At 46.9% G+C, this 15,456-nt stretch overlaps 1 protein-coding gene and 1 long non-coding RNA gene across 2 annotated transcripts; one reads left to right on the forward strand and one right to left on the reverse strand.

The window, feature by feature from the left end:
* Window positions 1–253: 253 nt before the first annotated feature.
* LOC115351149 lies at window positions 254–4,446 on the reverse strand. The gene is made up of 2 exons (XR_003926712.2): window positions 1,907–4,446; window positions 254–875 (listed from the first exon to the last, which is right to left on the reverse strand). It is a non-coding gene; the product is annotated as an uncharacterized LOC115351149 (long non-coding RNA).
* Window positions 4,447–5,144: 698 nt separating this feature from the next.
* FAM110C (family with sequence similarity 110 member C) lies at window positions 5,145–13,789 on the forward strand. Its single transcript, XM_030037826.1, has 2 exons — window positions 5,145–6,515; window positions 9,857–13,789. Exon 1 carries the CDS (start codon window positions 5,384–5,386, stop codon window positions 6,473–6,475), a length of 1,092 nt encoding a protein of 363 aa, XP_029893686.1. The 5' UTR covers window positions 5,145–5,383; the 3' UTR covers window positions 6,476–6,515; window positions 9,857–13,789.
* The last annotated feature ends 1,667 nt before the right edge of the window (window positions 13,790–15,456 follow it).

A 15,456-nucleotide genomic window follows, 5' to 3' on the forward strand; every position in this document is an offset into this window, starting at 1 on the left:
TAAACATGCTGATGAGCGAGAGGGATTGCAGTAATGCAGACTATAAACACATAAAGTACTTAAAGAAGTGCCCTGACCCATCCCTGTGTTGGGTGAAGTGACTGTGTATGGGCTCGGTTGGTTTGTAAAAGGTTTTGCAACCACCGAGGGATGCAGTTTTACAACTGCAAGCTATGACTGTGATTACAGGGGAAGACTGTGGGAACATTTATCCAACTTATACACGACAGAAGGAACAGTAAGAACCTCTTACTGAGCGCAAAGTTTATTTTAACACATGTAACATACATTCATTCATAAAGGATTTCAATTCAAAATTCAAAGGATCCCTTTCTGGATCAAGCAGAGTTGTTCTGGGAGTTAATTCATTTATTTCCTCTGCAGCGTTGTAGCTGTATTTTACTGTGAAACCTCTGGCTCTTCCCCATCCTTTTATATATTATTCAATGAATTTGATCCCTCAGACAACATGCTAAATAGATCAGTCTTTTTAAATCAAAATATTCAATCTCAACATTTTAACACACACTTAAATATGCAAGGTACCTAACTTGGGTTGGATTTTTTTATTTTTACATGTGTTAGGCATGTCAGAGGTGTATGCAAAAAGGAGTTACTTACTGTAGGCTCAGATGTACTGCAGAGACAAAAGGGCATAAGAGAGGAAGGGAGCATGCCATGGCTTGCACCTTCCCCATTGGCACCGACTGGTGTAATGCACGTTGGATTTGTCCTCCCTTTCATCTCTTGCTCTCATTGTGTTATTCCATCACTTTTCTTCTGCTCTTTGTTCTAATAAGGCTCCCCATATGTTGACATGAATCACTGTGATGTAAATTACACGGTCCTGTTGAGATCCATGATGGTTCTTCAACCTGGCAAGTGGTACACGTGGGCTTTCCAAAATAATTCTACTAAAAAATAAAAGCCGCTAACGACAATTATGAACAAGCTGGATTAATTCTAGAAGGAAGATGTTTTCTGACTAAGATGCTAAGTTGTTTAATGAAGCAAACAACCCAGAATTACGGGGGTGAGGAAGGATGCTGAGCAATCTGGCAGTGGCGGGAGAGGCTAAAAGAGGACAGAGAAGTGATGCGGGTCTGCCTCTACCAAAATCTTTGCTGTACAGTGCTCAAGCCCCGAGTCTTAAAATTCTGCCTGAAGATGTGCAGGCATGCATATATCTTCTATTGCATGAATCTGAGGGGCCAGTCGTGACCCTCACTGATTTCATGTCAAAGGGCCTGAAATGTCCCCACTGGAGACAGCTGGTTTGAGACTGTTCATTTCCACTTTGTGGCTGCTTTACGTCGCCCCAATGCAGCAAACAGGACACCCAGTGGCACCACTCAGCATGTCACAGCGGGAGCGAACCACCGAGCCCAGCACCGAGAGCTGCGACGGGGGAGAGACCTCAGTCCTGGGACACAGCTGCGTTGGGGGTCTCCAAAATGGGAACGTCCCATTTCTGTTAGGGCTTGAGCTGCCCTTCTTCTCTCTTCTCCTTGCCTTTTACCTCCCGCTGCCACTGCTTCATTTTTGCCCTTTGACCACTATAAATCAACGGAGCGTCCCTGACACTGGGAATGGGGTGGGAGCAGTAGACAGCAATGATCTAAGCTTTGCACACATTATACTTTTTACCTGCAGTCACGCTGCAGCAGCTTTCATTTACTGGCTCTCCAGTCTCCTGCAGCAGAAAAATGTGCCCCAGACACATCTCTTATTAATACAAACAGAGGGAGAAGCGGTTTGTCTTACCCCACATAAAATTTAACTGCTTTGTATTTAGTGATAACCTTAAATGCCAGCTGACTCAGAGTTTTTTTGTAAAACTCCCCTTCTGTGGGAAAACTCATGGTGTCAGCTAAGGCATAGAGTGTGCAGGATTTGCTTCTCTTACCTTTGCCTAATGCATTGATGCCAGAGAGAGACTGATGCCAGCTGACAGGCTGAGGGATGGGTGCTGCTGTGCCCATTTTTATTCCCATTTTATTGTCCACAAGCCTGTGCTGGGCCAGGAGCAAAGCTGGTTTGCCTGGGGCTCTCATAATACACTATATTTCGCTCTGCTTTCTGGAAAGAAGAAATGCAATGGTTGTCTCTTCTTTGAATATTGTAAGAGTGTACCCGTAAATTAAAGAGCTAATGCCAAGATATACAACCATAAATATTTCAGATAACATAAACATATTTTAAACTTAAATGTATTTAAGTACTTAAATATATGACCTAAATATATTTAAAGTATCACATAACTGTGCAGCTGCTATATTAATGTACCTTATCAATGGGGAGACAAAGTTGAAAAATTTTGTTGCTCACAATGTTTTCTGACCCTGGGAAGACTCGTCTCCCATTTTAAATGTCGTTACCATCACTCAGGATTCGCAGGGAGACGTATCTCACATATCAGGAAAGTCAGCAGAAAAGAGCTGTTGAGATTTTTGTTGAGAAATCTCTTGTGGCATACACTTTGTGGAAAACCAAAACTCACATCTTCCTTTATCAGGGAGAGGGAGAGGAAACTGGTTAAAAATGAAAAAAGTTGCATCATAAGTGTCCAGGTTTGTCTTTCAGGCATGCCTTCAAAACCTAGGAAATTTTAAGTGAAAGGAAATTGTCTCAAATTTTTTTATGTTTAAAAACCTTTCTTTTCATCCAAAACAATATTTTTCAACTGTTTTTGTATATGAACTCTAAACACAAAGCTATTGTCCAGTGACAAAACTATGTAATATCTGCTCTTGCTAGTGGCTTTTGCATGTGGCAAGGAGTGAATAAACAGCTTCGATAAAGAAATGAATTGGATTTGCTTAATAAGACCACTCTAACTGATACTCGTGTGTATTCATTCTTCTCATTATTTCAAATGAATGCAAACAAATCACATCTGAGATTTTTTTGTAAGTTTGTAAAGCTCAGAGATACAAGGTACAAGAAATTGGAACAAACACAAATTAAAAGGCATGGAGGAATGTGAATATATGTTGTTACATTATACAGTGTCATAGAACTCCAAGGAAAAAGTTGTAGGAAAAAATTAAGACAAATTTGTCAATACAGGGATGGGAATGAAACCTTAATCTCATTACTAAATTCATCACATCTATAGGCTTATTGCTATGATTCATTGTCAGAAGAAATTAGCCTTCTCTATAAACCCAGCCTTCCATGAAGTATTTAAATATGTAATGATATTAACTACACTGTTACACATCTGTGTATGAGCTGCTTTAACAGGGAAGGGCTCCCCGGTAATTAACTGTGCTTATACTTTCCTTACTATCTCTCAGTTTAAATTCATTAATTTTTAGGTAAGCTGTTACGTGAACCAGCTCTATGTGTATATCTGTAGAAGAAAAAAAGTTCTTTCTCACAAAATATGCCCATTATAGATAACCACAAGAATTTCACTCTAAGGGACCTCCGAGTATGTCACAAGTTTTAGTCCCGATTCAGGCAAGCATCCCATCTGGGATCCTCGCTGCGAACATGCAGAAGTATGTGCTAAGGGGCTTCTGGAGTTCAGACCTACACGTCTAGGAACAAAGAGGATGTAAAATTAAGGGGAAAACCAGAAGTAGAACCATGTTGGCAGGAAAACATTTTTTACAATGAGGGTGGTAAAACCCTGGCACAGGTTGCCCAGAGAGGTGATAGATGCCCCATCCCTGGAAACATTCCAGGTCAGGCTGGACGAGGCTCTGAGCAACCTGATCTAGTTGAAGATGTCCCTGCTCATTGCAGGGGGGGTTGGACTAGATGACCTTTAAAGGTCCCTTCCAACCCAACCCGTTCTGTGATTCTATGAACCATAGGACGGTTCTGATAGCACAGAGAAACCGTGGAAATACCCCCACAAAAGGCAGGCACGTGCCCAGAGGAGTGCAGTTCCACTGAAAACCCAGCCGCCCAGCTCACACTCGAGTACTTTGTACCCTCTTCTGTCTGAATGAGGATAACGTCGGTGCGACTCGCGTGGCTCGACCCTTCGGCGACGACACGGCGTCTGGGTGCAGCCATCACAGCAGGGCTCAGCCTGGGTATCCCCACCCTCGGCAGGGGGTGTAAGCACAAAAGCTGTTGCTTTCCCACCCCAAAGCAACGCGGCTCCGTGCAGCAGAGGTGCCCGGGCGCCCGCCGCCCGCTCCCAGGGGACGCAGAGGGGCTGGGTACCCAACATTTGACGTACACTTTCTCGGCACTAACGACGCCTGGTGTGTTTTTTCTCCAGCCGCACAGCTTTGAGCAAATTGTTCCTGGTGGGAAAACGGTGTACCCTGAAACTTGGTAAGGAGGGCAGGGAGGCCCGTAGCCCACCTCTCTCCCTTTGAAAAGTCGTTTGCCACGATTCAGCGATTGCAAAGATCAAGTATGAGTCGATCACCACTACAGCATTCTGATATTATACCCCCACAGAAGTAATAGACAAATTTAAAAAAAAAACCAAAACCCAACTATGTGTGAAAAACCTTGCAGATATAAACTGGCTTTTGTTTTCTATGCAAGAAGTCGTCTGTAACTCAGTTACTGGAGACCACAGCTATCAGAGATCACACGAGTGGAAGCTGGGCGCTCGGACTGCCCCGGGTGATTACCTCCCACTTGGGTCTCTAATTTTCGGGTGTTTAAATTACAGCCAAGGGCTCTGTCCCGCCTGCTCCGAACTGCCAGCCCCCGCCGGGAACGCCGCCCCTTTGGAGATCAGCGCTCTCTTTCTGACGGGGCAACGCGCGGTGCGGGTCTCCGCCGCTCCGGGACACGCCCGGCGGGCCCCGCCGCAGCACACCCGCGGGCCACGGACCAACGAACGCCTCCCCGGCGCTGCCGGTGCAGCTGGAAGCCTCTGGGTCACCGGCTCTCCCGAAAGGGACAGCGGCAGCAGCGCCTGTCACCGCTGAAGCCTCGTGTAACGGCTGCGGGGGGGAGGTGGAACGGGGGGGGGGGGGGGTCCCGTCCCACACACACACACGCCCCCCCCCCCCCCCCCTCCCTCCCGCCGCCGGCGGCTGCCCCGGGCGGGCGGCGGGCCGCGCGCGCTGCTCGCCGTGACGCGCCCGGCGCGCGGCGGCGGGATTGGCTGTCCCCGGCCGGCGGGGCGGGCGGGTGCGCGGGGCGGCGGCGGCGGCGGGGCGGGAGGCGCGCGCAGGCGGGCGGCGGCGCGCACACGCGGCGCCCCGACGGCAGCGGCGGGTACGCGCCCGGGGGGAGCTCGGCCCTCGGAGGGGCGCAGCTGCCGCCTCCAGCGCCCGGGCTTTGCTCTTCCCACTCCTCTTTTCTTTTTTTTTTTTTTTTTTTTTTTTGCCTTTTTCCCCCCCTTTTTTTCCCCCCCTCCCCTCCCGGGACTGGAAGCAGGATCCGCGTCCCCGGAGCTGCTATGCCAACTGAACTCTCCCGGGCCGTGGGAATGCACGCCATCTCCGACCTCCACTCCCCCCTCACCCTGCGGCTCCTCAACAAGGGGCCCGAGTACCTCCGCAGGCAGATGGAGGCGGGCAGCCCGGGCAGGAGAAGCGCCGTGGAGAGGCTGGCGGCCGATAAGGCCAAGTACGTCAAGAGCCGGCGGGCGATCGGCGCCGAGCCGGACCCCGTCCTCGTCCCGAGCTCGGCCTCGGAGAGCGGCAGCGAGACCCGCTCGGTGGAGGGCAAGGGCGGCGGCGGGGGCTTTGGCCGCGGGAAGGGCGCGAAGCCCCTGGAGCTGGGCGCCCGCCGCGCCCCCCTGCAGCACGGCCCCCCCATCGCCAGGCGCGGCACCCCCAAGAGGCAGCTGCGGCCGGATTCCCTGGTGATTTACCGCCAGAAGTGCGAGTTCGGGAGAGGTCAGGGCCAGGACGGCTCACGGGGGAGCCTGGTGAGGCGGATCTTCCAAGGGTCCGTAAAGGAGAAGCGGCCGGCTTCCCCGGAGATGCCCGGGGTGATGGAGGACGCCGCAGCCGCCGAGGGCGAAGAGCCTCTCTGGGCCGAAGACGGTGACCGTCAGCCGGGCGGCCGCGGAGCGGAGCGAGCCGCCGCCGCCGTGGGCAGCAGAGCCCCGGGGGCAGGGTGCCCGAAAGAGCGCGAGAGGCCCTCAGGCCCGAGCACGCCTCCCGAGGAGGCCGAGGAGGTGAAGAGGAGAGGTCTCCATCGCTCCCAGTCGGACATCAGCTCTCGCTACTCCAAGTCCTTCTCCGAGTTCGACACGTTTTTCAAGTACTGCGGCCTGGAGCAGGAGGTCATCGAGGACCTCGGGAGAGAGAACTTCTCCGTGGTGTCCGACAACGTCTCCTTCAAGATCCGCAGCATCAGCGTGGCGACGTCCGAGAGCGACTTCACGAGGCACAGCGGGGATGAGGGGCTGCTGGAGGACGAACTCACGGAGCAGGTCCCGAGCAGCACCTCCGTGATCGAGCGCAACGCTCGGATAATCAAGTGGCTGTACACGTGTAAGAAAGCCAAGGAGACGAACAAGGTGATCCAGGAACTGGCATGATGGCTTCTTTCAGCGTGCATTGCAGCCTGGTGAACTTAAGGTGTGTGCAAAGCCTCGCCCTGTCGATTCGTGTATTGCTCTTTCCTCTTTGGCGAGCGGTTGGCTTCTCTTAGTTTATTTTAGTCTTTTCATGAAGGGCTGAAGGAAAATGTATTTTGTATACTACGTGTTCCAGTGTGGTCTTTATGCAAAGCAGAAATCCGTGTTTTTACAAAGACCAGAAGACAAACAAATAATTGCGTGCAGCTCGCCAGGTTTAGATCAGACACCCCCCCCCCCCCATGAAGTTAAAGAGTCAGTGTCTGTGAGGGATGTCTGTCCTTTGCAGATTCCTGCTTTGTAAATAGCTTGTTTTCTCTAATTTCTGCTATATTAAATGCTAGGAAAAAAAAACTTAGAAAAAGCATTCAACCCTTAATTACAGTTGCTTAAGTAACAGGCTGAACTGAAACTATTACTGATTGGGAGTACACTGTATTTATACTAGACTGCTACAGTTTTCCCCTCCTTACTCTCCCTCACTCTCTCTCCCATCCCCTTATACATAGGCACCCCCAGGTATCGGGAAAGCAAAGCTGAGTCAGTGCTCCTGCTAGCAATCTTTTTTCCCCCACAGCTCTCTGTTGGGACCACAAAAGTTTGCTCCAGGTGACCCCCTAGCATTTCCCAGGCTTTAAGTTTCCTGTCCCGTTTGACTGTAGTGGATTTGGCTCCTCTGCAGTGGGTTTGGCGGTGCGGTTTGGCACTGGTAGCTGGAAATCAGTTGTGCGGTTTGCCTTGGTTAGAGGGGTACTTCACTGTTTGAAACTAAAGATAATGAATACGAATGTGTGGCATCGAGGCTTGGAAATCAATTACTTCCCAGACAGAAGCAGAACAAATTTAGCCCTGGTAAAAGCCGATATCCTGGTTTTAATAAAAGCGGTGTGTATTTTGCATCTGATCTCCTGAAAAAGAACTATATTCATGGAGCCTTTGGTATTGATGTTCTAGTAGATAACAGTTTGTTCTCCTTCCAATACATGAAGCCCTTAGGATAAGTACCGCAGCTTACAGTGTGGTATTTAAAAATTGCATGAGTAGGTCTTGATATGAAGGATTACATGTATATTTTCTGACAGTTCGTAATTGGTGCATGAGAAGAACATCATTTAGTGTAGATACAGCTGTTGGTAGAACTTGCGGGCCTTATGAATGTGGAGAAATGAAGTGCTTGAGCTTCTTTCCTACAGGCATGTGGGGCTGTCACTCCCGATTCCTTTAATCTATATAATGCAAAAATCCATTTACTTACTTGAAATCAGTTTTAATTATGTGAATTTTGGATCACTTTTAAAATTCAAATTTTTCTCAAAAGCATATTTTCTTCCTGCAAGTTGAGGGAGGAGGAAGGGATAGCGAGCCAGCCATTTGCACACAAATATTTCAAGCCCTTGTAGATAAGAACGGTTGTCAGGTATCCAGCTGACAACTTCAAGAAGTGTTGTTATGTGACAGATCCTTCCCCAAATTACCTTAGAGAGAAGAAAGGGCTCTCCTGAGCTAATCATTTCTCCTTGCTCATCCTTCTGTGATAAAAGGCCAGGGAGATACAGAAAACAAAATGACGCAGGTGGCAGTTTGTGAAGCTCGTTGCAGCTGCCGGCCTTGCTAAACGCAGAGGATGGGAGGCAGTTTTCACCACAAGCAGAAGCCACGTGACAAAAACAACCACATTTCCGTGAAGGAAAACAAAATAAAAGCCGGTTTGCTCCCGAATGCCCTTGCTGGGGCTAGGGTCCAGGGCCAGACCCACGGCTGTCACCGCAGAGCCTGCTCAGGAGGGAGCAGTCGGCCCTTTCCCCGTCCCCTTGCATGGTGCTGAGCGTGTCCGGCGCTGCAGCTGAGACCGGAGGTGCTGGTGACCACCCCAGGGAGCAGGGAGTCTGCAGAGGAGGTGCTTCACCAGGGCAGAGGCAAGGGCAGGAGGAGGGAAGCTCTTTTCCAGGGGCTGAGCCAGTGTAACCTCACACGGACTTGGCCAATGGCTTTTTTTTTTTTTTTTAACACCTAAGACAAAATGACAGTTCATAATACATAGCCTAACAGGGTGGTGAAAAGACCTCCATGAAGCAAAGAGCAAGTTTATTCAAGTCTATGGTCATTCTGCAATAATTTTAATACCTAGAACGAGGGAGTGCTTTACACTGGCAGCAATTTCCTTTGGCACGAAAATTTCTGGCAGCCTAGGAAACACTAATCCATAGGGTCCATATTATAAACCTAATTTTAAGCAGACAAGGGTTGACTCTCAGCTGATAGACCTCAGCAGTAGGGCTGTGACTGCTTCCAGGGTAATTTCTGAAAACTGAGACTGTACTTACAATTTAGGCCACAGAACCAGAAAGTTCAGAAAGGTCAGGTAAAAATACCTGTACACAGCACCCAGAATAAAGGAGAAGAGTCATCAAGAGCTACCGCAAGTTAAATATCACGTTTACTGGGCAGAATTTAAGCTGAGAGTTGTTATCACCACGTGATTGCAAGATGAGTCCTGTAGTTCTGATCAAATGTTCATCTTTCCTTTCAGTCCTACGCTTTCTCTGACAATGCAGCATCAAGTTAGATATCTATGGGTTTTCACTATATCCATGTATTTGGCTCTGTTTAGCTTGCTTACTGGTTACTAATGGGCAGCAGACTCCCGTGCTGCACGGGGGAGTGATGTGCTCTCCTTGATGCTCCCAGGCACATCCTTGAAGGTTCCTCATTTTACACTGAGGCTTGAAAACTGTTGCACCTTCTTTGGAAAAAGAGGCAGAAACCTGTTTTCTAAAATCCAGTGTTCATTATGTGTAAAATACGTTTCAAGAACTGCACGGCTTTTATGGGCTGGTGACCATCCCATTCATATTTTATGTTCTCCGTTTAATTTTTCATGAGCTCTCTGGGACCTGTTGGGGCACCATGTAAATAAAATAGCTATTTGAAGGATCAGGTTCCCTAACACATTTCATCAGAGTGATGATTGCAGAGTCTGAGCGTGGGTTGTGAGCTTCAGAAAACCAAGGTCCTCAGCGAGATGGGCATTGCTGCTTCTCGGTGGGACGTTGCCGGGATTCACCTCTGAAGTTCAGCTCCTCTCGCTGTCAGTCCTGCTTGTCTCTAAAGAAGGGAGCTCACTCTGCATCCTCCTTCCCGGGTTGAATCAAGATTATTCAGCCTTGAGCTTCAGCACCATTCTTAAATGGATGTTCATTATTCAAGTGGAAATCTCCTGGGAGGGGAATTTACTATGTTGGCAATAGCCATAAGCAGCTGAATAAAAGCTTTAGAGTATCACCTTATGCTTGTCTGATGTGATAAATAATAAATGACACTTCTTTTTCCCTCTTTCTGCAGAATCCTTGACTTGGAAGTTGAACAAAACCAGACGCAGGAAGAAACTCTTCCCTCATCTGGCTCATGACTATTTTGTCCAAGTTTAGTATTTTTATTATTGCCTCCTACCCTCACCCCCATCCCCTGGCAGCCTCGCTCTTGTCACAAGCGCAGGGGTGTCCCAGAGCGCGATGACAAGCGGAGATTGTGAACCGTGCCCCAGCGAGGCAGCAGGAAACAAAAGCTCCGGGAAAAGCGAAGCGTGGCAGCAGCTGCCATCCACAATAATGTTCAGCATCAGCTCACGGCCCCAGGATGCCAGTCCGGGCTGTGACAGAAGCTCCGTGTTGTGCACCGGTCTCTTTCCAGCAATGAATTTGTTGACAGGGATGGGGGGAGAAAGTGGGAACGAAGTGGCAATGACCTTTGGGTCAGGCGTTTCCTTGCAGGCAGACAGGCTCCACCCGCACGTTCAAAGGCTCTGTCTTACCAGGGCTGTTTGACCAGGGCTCATCCTGACATCTTTAGACATTATTTGCTTGGCTGGTGAGGACTAACTGTGGCAGCTTTATCTGGGATACTTGGCAAACATGTTGTGAGCTAAATCCCTGCCAAGCCTCTCTTTCTCTGAGAGCGTTCAAGCCAAATTGGAGTACCTTGTATCCGTCTAGTTTGCTCCGTCACACAGCTTGCTCAGCCAGTGGGGAGGAATAGCCTTTAAAACCCTGCCCAAAATACTTCCAGGAGCATGGTTCCAAGAAACAGGTAGTCAAAAATGAGGGAGGGTTTTGCACTGTTACCGCCTTGCTGCAGAACAGTACAATTCACATGTACATAGGCTCCTCCACTTTGTTTGCCATATGTCCCCGACTGTGGCATTGCAAACATTGCAAGGTTTGGCAGCTTGTGGTTTAACACCTTTAATTTTATGCACTGTGAGTGAGCAGTGGGCTTACAGGATCACATTAGGAAACTATCCCAGGCTATGTAAGGCCACACTTCCCTAGCACGGGTCTGGAGTAGGGCTGTGCTTGGGATGTGCAGGACGGCATCCCTGTGCTGCAAGGCAAGAAGGCATGTCAGGGCACAGCCGTGCCAGGTAAATGTCCTGATGGCATGAGTCCCCAGTGTAGATAGCACGTACTCAATATCATCAATAAAGGGCTTCATTTGGACTGGCCAAGCTAAATGTGTTTTAAAAGCTGATAAAAAGTACTTTGGATCATCAGTGTAGTGAATGAGGCCTCTAGAATAACTCATGGAATTTGCTGGCTGTGCCTCAGTCACTTACCCCAATGTCATTGCTCGCTAGAAAATGCCTTGCCCCAAAGCATTTCTTTGTGGACATTGCAAACCACAAAAAAATGCAAAAAAAAAACGCAAACCCCAGTCCAAGCCAAAGCCAGTTTCCCTTTCAGTTGCACCGATGCCCATCTGTGATAGCTGCCCCGCTGGCGTAACAGTGACTTGACCTGAGGGTCCTGCAGAGGTTAAAAGTTTGCTTTGTGTTACCATGGATTTGGTGGCCTGGTGTCCGGCTTACCTGGCCACCGGACCCGCAGTGTGAGGAGCACAGAAACGCCGGTTTTCATTCTCCGCATTCCTCCTGCCCGCACTGCAGCAGCTCCCACTGCTGCCTCTCCTGGCCCAAAACAGCTGCCGGCGCAGCCGGGTGCATGCCGAGCTCAAGTGAGCACTCGAGCTGCGTTTCTCAAGTGTTTGCTGCTCTCAGTAAATACATCTGGAGGAGCAGAAAGGGTGAGGGTGAGCGTTGGGGATTCAGTAAAACATTGGCGGTAGGAGGAACGGTTGCCTATTTTAACCTACGCCAACGTTGCGCACTGGAAGAGCCGCCCTTGAAGTGCTCATCAAGCTGTTTAGTTGACATCAGTTAAATTCACAGAAAGATCATCCAGGTTGCATTTCCATATGTTTTAAATGGGCTTGTCAGTCCCTGGATGGTTAGTTCTCAATTACAGCAACCGTTTGGGAATGCAGGGCATTTGTCTTCATTTTCTAGTGCTATGCACTAAGGTCTACATGTCTGAAGTTGTCGAGATAGATGGATAACAATTCCAGATAAAATAATTGTTAAACCCGCTTTCCACCTGGGAGAAAACTAAGTAGTTTGCATGAGTGAGCTTCTGCAAACTTAGAGGGAAGGTAGCACATGGGGATATTTTTGTTAAATAATGAAATTTCCATGTGTATTTGTTACATTATTATCAAAGGATGATTCTTAGAAAACTGCAGCCCAAGATGCTGCTAATATGATAAGATTTATGCACTTACAGTGCAGGTTTTTAAGGGATGCAGTCTAGGTTTATTAGTCAGGAACACAACCTGACGTATCTGTTCTTTTCATGCTCACTTTGCAAGGTGCTATACCACATAAATATTTATATGCGTTTGTCAGAGCTAAGGACTGCTTTTCTTTGAAAATGCGGATGACTGTAGACAGCTCAGAGTGCAGCAAAAATCTTTTACGTTACAAATCAGTGCCCCGCCACAGGAGAAAAGAATTGTTTGGGTTTTTTTCCAAGGAAATTTTTTGTTTCATTTTCACACTTCTGTTTGTTTTTGCTCTTTTAGTTGAGCAGCTCTTGAAAGTTAAGATGAAAGATGGGTTGGTCATGAGTTTTCAATGTTCAGAAGGAATATGTTTAATTATCTTGAAAGTACTGAACATCAGCCTTTCTCAAAATCGATGAAGGTTTTATGGCAGAGGTTAGTGAAATCAGAACTGGCCCCATTCTGAATATTTTTTTAATCCTCCTTTTTGTCTTTATGAACGGTTCAGTGGGGTTGTGGTGACTTTCCACACTGATATGTGGCAAAATTTCCCTGGCTTTGTTCAAACTGATAGGAACCCCAAGCTCTCCCAGGTATCATTCGCTTCAGAGACAATGTGGACCTAAGATCTTTGCCTGATAAGCTATAGATTCCCTTTATATAATAATACCTTCTGGGTAAGCTAATAACCTACCTTTCCCAGTATGCCAGAACAACAGTAGATGACAATCCTTCTTTCTCCATACATCTTGGGAATGGGTAATTCAGTGTTTTTTCAAAAAGTGGGAGCTCTGGGCTTCACTCAGCTCCTGTTACTGTTACATGTAAAGGCTTTTCCTTCCTTCTGCTGGGTCTTTCAGTCATATCTCTCAAAATGAGAAAAACTCACTAATGTTAGTCACTACCTATCTCCCCCCAATTCTGAAGGGGTTTTTTTACTATTTGATTATAAAAGACATGCTTTGGAAGCTTTTCAGCTTTAGTGATAAACTGTGGTAAAGTGGGCCATTGCGGTATGAACAGAAGTTTCAGCAACGGAGTTGGGTTTCCAGTCTTTTGGGAAACCTAAAACTGGGGCTGAGGGCAAAGGCAAGTCATAAATTGATTTTGTTTGACTAGAACTGTGTAAACTAAAATAGTCAAATGTGGTGCAAGTGTGCAGTGGTAACTGCTATTTAGACCAAAGTGTTTCAAGGTGCTCCAATGGTGTGACAAGGGGCAATGTCCACAGCAGTAGTGTAACAGGCAAAAGGTACAAAGTCTGGTTTTTATGGCCTGGAAGCAAGTATTTGCAATAAAGGCATCAGATAGAGACTGTAATCTTTGCAATATATTGTAAATATTACTGTACAGAAATCTATAAGTAAGAAATACAGATTGTTCTATATATGTATATTACTTTTCTAAGGGATATAAGCCCTGGTGTATTGTGAAATCGGCCAAACATTACATCGATGGGTATTAAGCAGAAACTTTCTCCTGGGAGCCGGTTGTCCTGTCATTGCCTCCTGTGAAGTTTCTTGCATCTGCTTTTGATTCCTTTGAAATGGAGTACTGGTCAGATCTGGTATGGATGTTTCTAAGTTGCTATGTTTATATTCCTGTGAAAGAACCTGTGTGCTCTTGAATGCATACAAATAAAACTACCACTCTGAAAGTTAATGTTTTTTTGAAAAAGTATACTTTTATTTTTCTGTCTCCATTAGGGTACTATTATTTTAAAGCTACAATCCCACTAGGGAATTAATTTCTCTGTGAGTGAGGCTGATATTAGACTGTGAACATCTGAAAGCGCAACGCTTCCCTGGGCTGTACCCAGACCCCTGGCTGAGAGCTTAGGCAGAACATCATGTAAGGAGATGGCACGGTAACTGTTAGCTCTCAGTATCAGTAAATTTGAAATATATGAGGCTAGGGCTGTTCCACAGTATTCTGATATTTTTCATTTCAGAATATGGCTGAAAAGATAGACAGTTTATTTCTGAAGGGTAGTATTTTTTTCCAGTCTTTACTATTATATTTGGTTTTACTCACTGTCAAAAGCTACCATGTGCTGCAGGCAATACCACATTCATCACAGCCAGTGTCCAAAGCGGCAGGGAGTTTGAAGTTCTGCTTGGAAAAAACATTATCTCCAGAATCTTATTAACAAGCCGTTGTTTGACTGGACTCCATAGGACAAATTCAATATATGATGCTAATTCCCTGTGCATGTATTTTGTGAAGAAAGCAGCGGAAATAATGGTTGCATACAGTGAGTTTTTACCAGAGACCAATGCACTCCAGTTGCATAGTTATCATTTTGGTATGGTCTAGCCTGCTCAGACACAAGTGTTTCACCAGCCAGCATTTGAACAGAAATGGAGGTAGAGCTAACTGATGCTTGCTGTGCAGATTAGGCTCTTCCACAAAAACCCGAGAGCAACTTTATCATCATTGACCTGTAGCCTTCCCCACACAAGCCCTGGTTGACCTGTGTCAGTGCAAGATACAAAGCAAGTCTGGAAAGGGGTGACAATTTGTGCGTCCCCCTTTCTATGGAGGTTGATCTCCCATAGCAAGCCTTTGCTAGTATTGCTGCCTTAGAGAGGAAGGAGCCATCGTAGCCTGTGAATAACCTTGGGCTACAGCCCAGCTTAGCATTTAAGAACATTGGGTTTAAGTCATTTTTCACATAGCACTTTTGTCCCACATTTTATGAAGTCCAGTGAATTTCTTCCAGAAATAAGGACTTGCAAGCTCCTGTTCTTGGACTGTCTGGTGCAAGCAAGCTCTTAAAAGTCCATAGCTTACTGATTCACTGCTTCTCTTTTGATTCATCTCTGGGTAGTAAATAGGTGTTGGAAAGAAACTCTGCAAAAACATAGTAACTGGAAAAAGGCCTTTTCAGGTGTTTTGTAGTTGTTGGTGCATTCTCAACACAGAACTGCAAAAGTACTTAGTATCTCCAAGAGCTTTTCACAAAGAACGGTCTACGTCAACAGCAGACAAATAAGCAAATACAGGGCTTAGCTTTACCCTGCAAAGAGCTGCCTCCAAATTTGGGGGACATTTAGCGATTGGGCCATATTTATCCTGGATTTATCCTGCAGGACTAAAATAATTAATTCCCATAAGTGGAATGTTGCAGAGAGAGGTGGTAGATGCCCCATCCCTGGGAAAAAAAAGGGCTTAGAAAGGAAAGGACTACTCAGCTCATTTGCAAGCAATGATGTTAACAGGCAGCTTAGTCCAGGAAGGTCTCCATGACAAAAGGTGATGAGAATTTTGGCCCTTTACACTTGCCAATAAAACTGCTGATATACCAGAAAAACAAACAGTATCAGAGA

This window comes from Aquila chrysaetos, chromosome 15, assembly GCF_900496995.4.
Source record: "Aquila chrysaetos chrysaetos chromosome 15, bAquChr1.4, whole genome shotgun sequence".
In the NCBI taxonomy this organism is placed as follows: Eukaryota; Metazoa; Chordata; class Aves; order Accipitriformes; family Accipitridae; genus Aquila; species Aquila chrysaetos.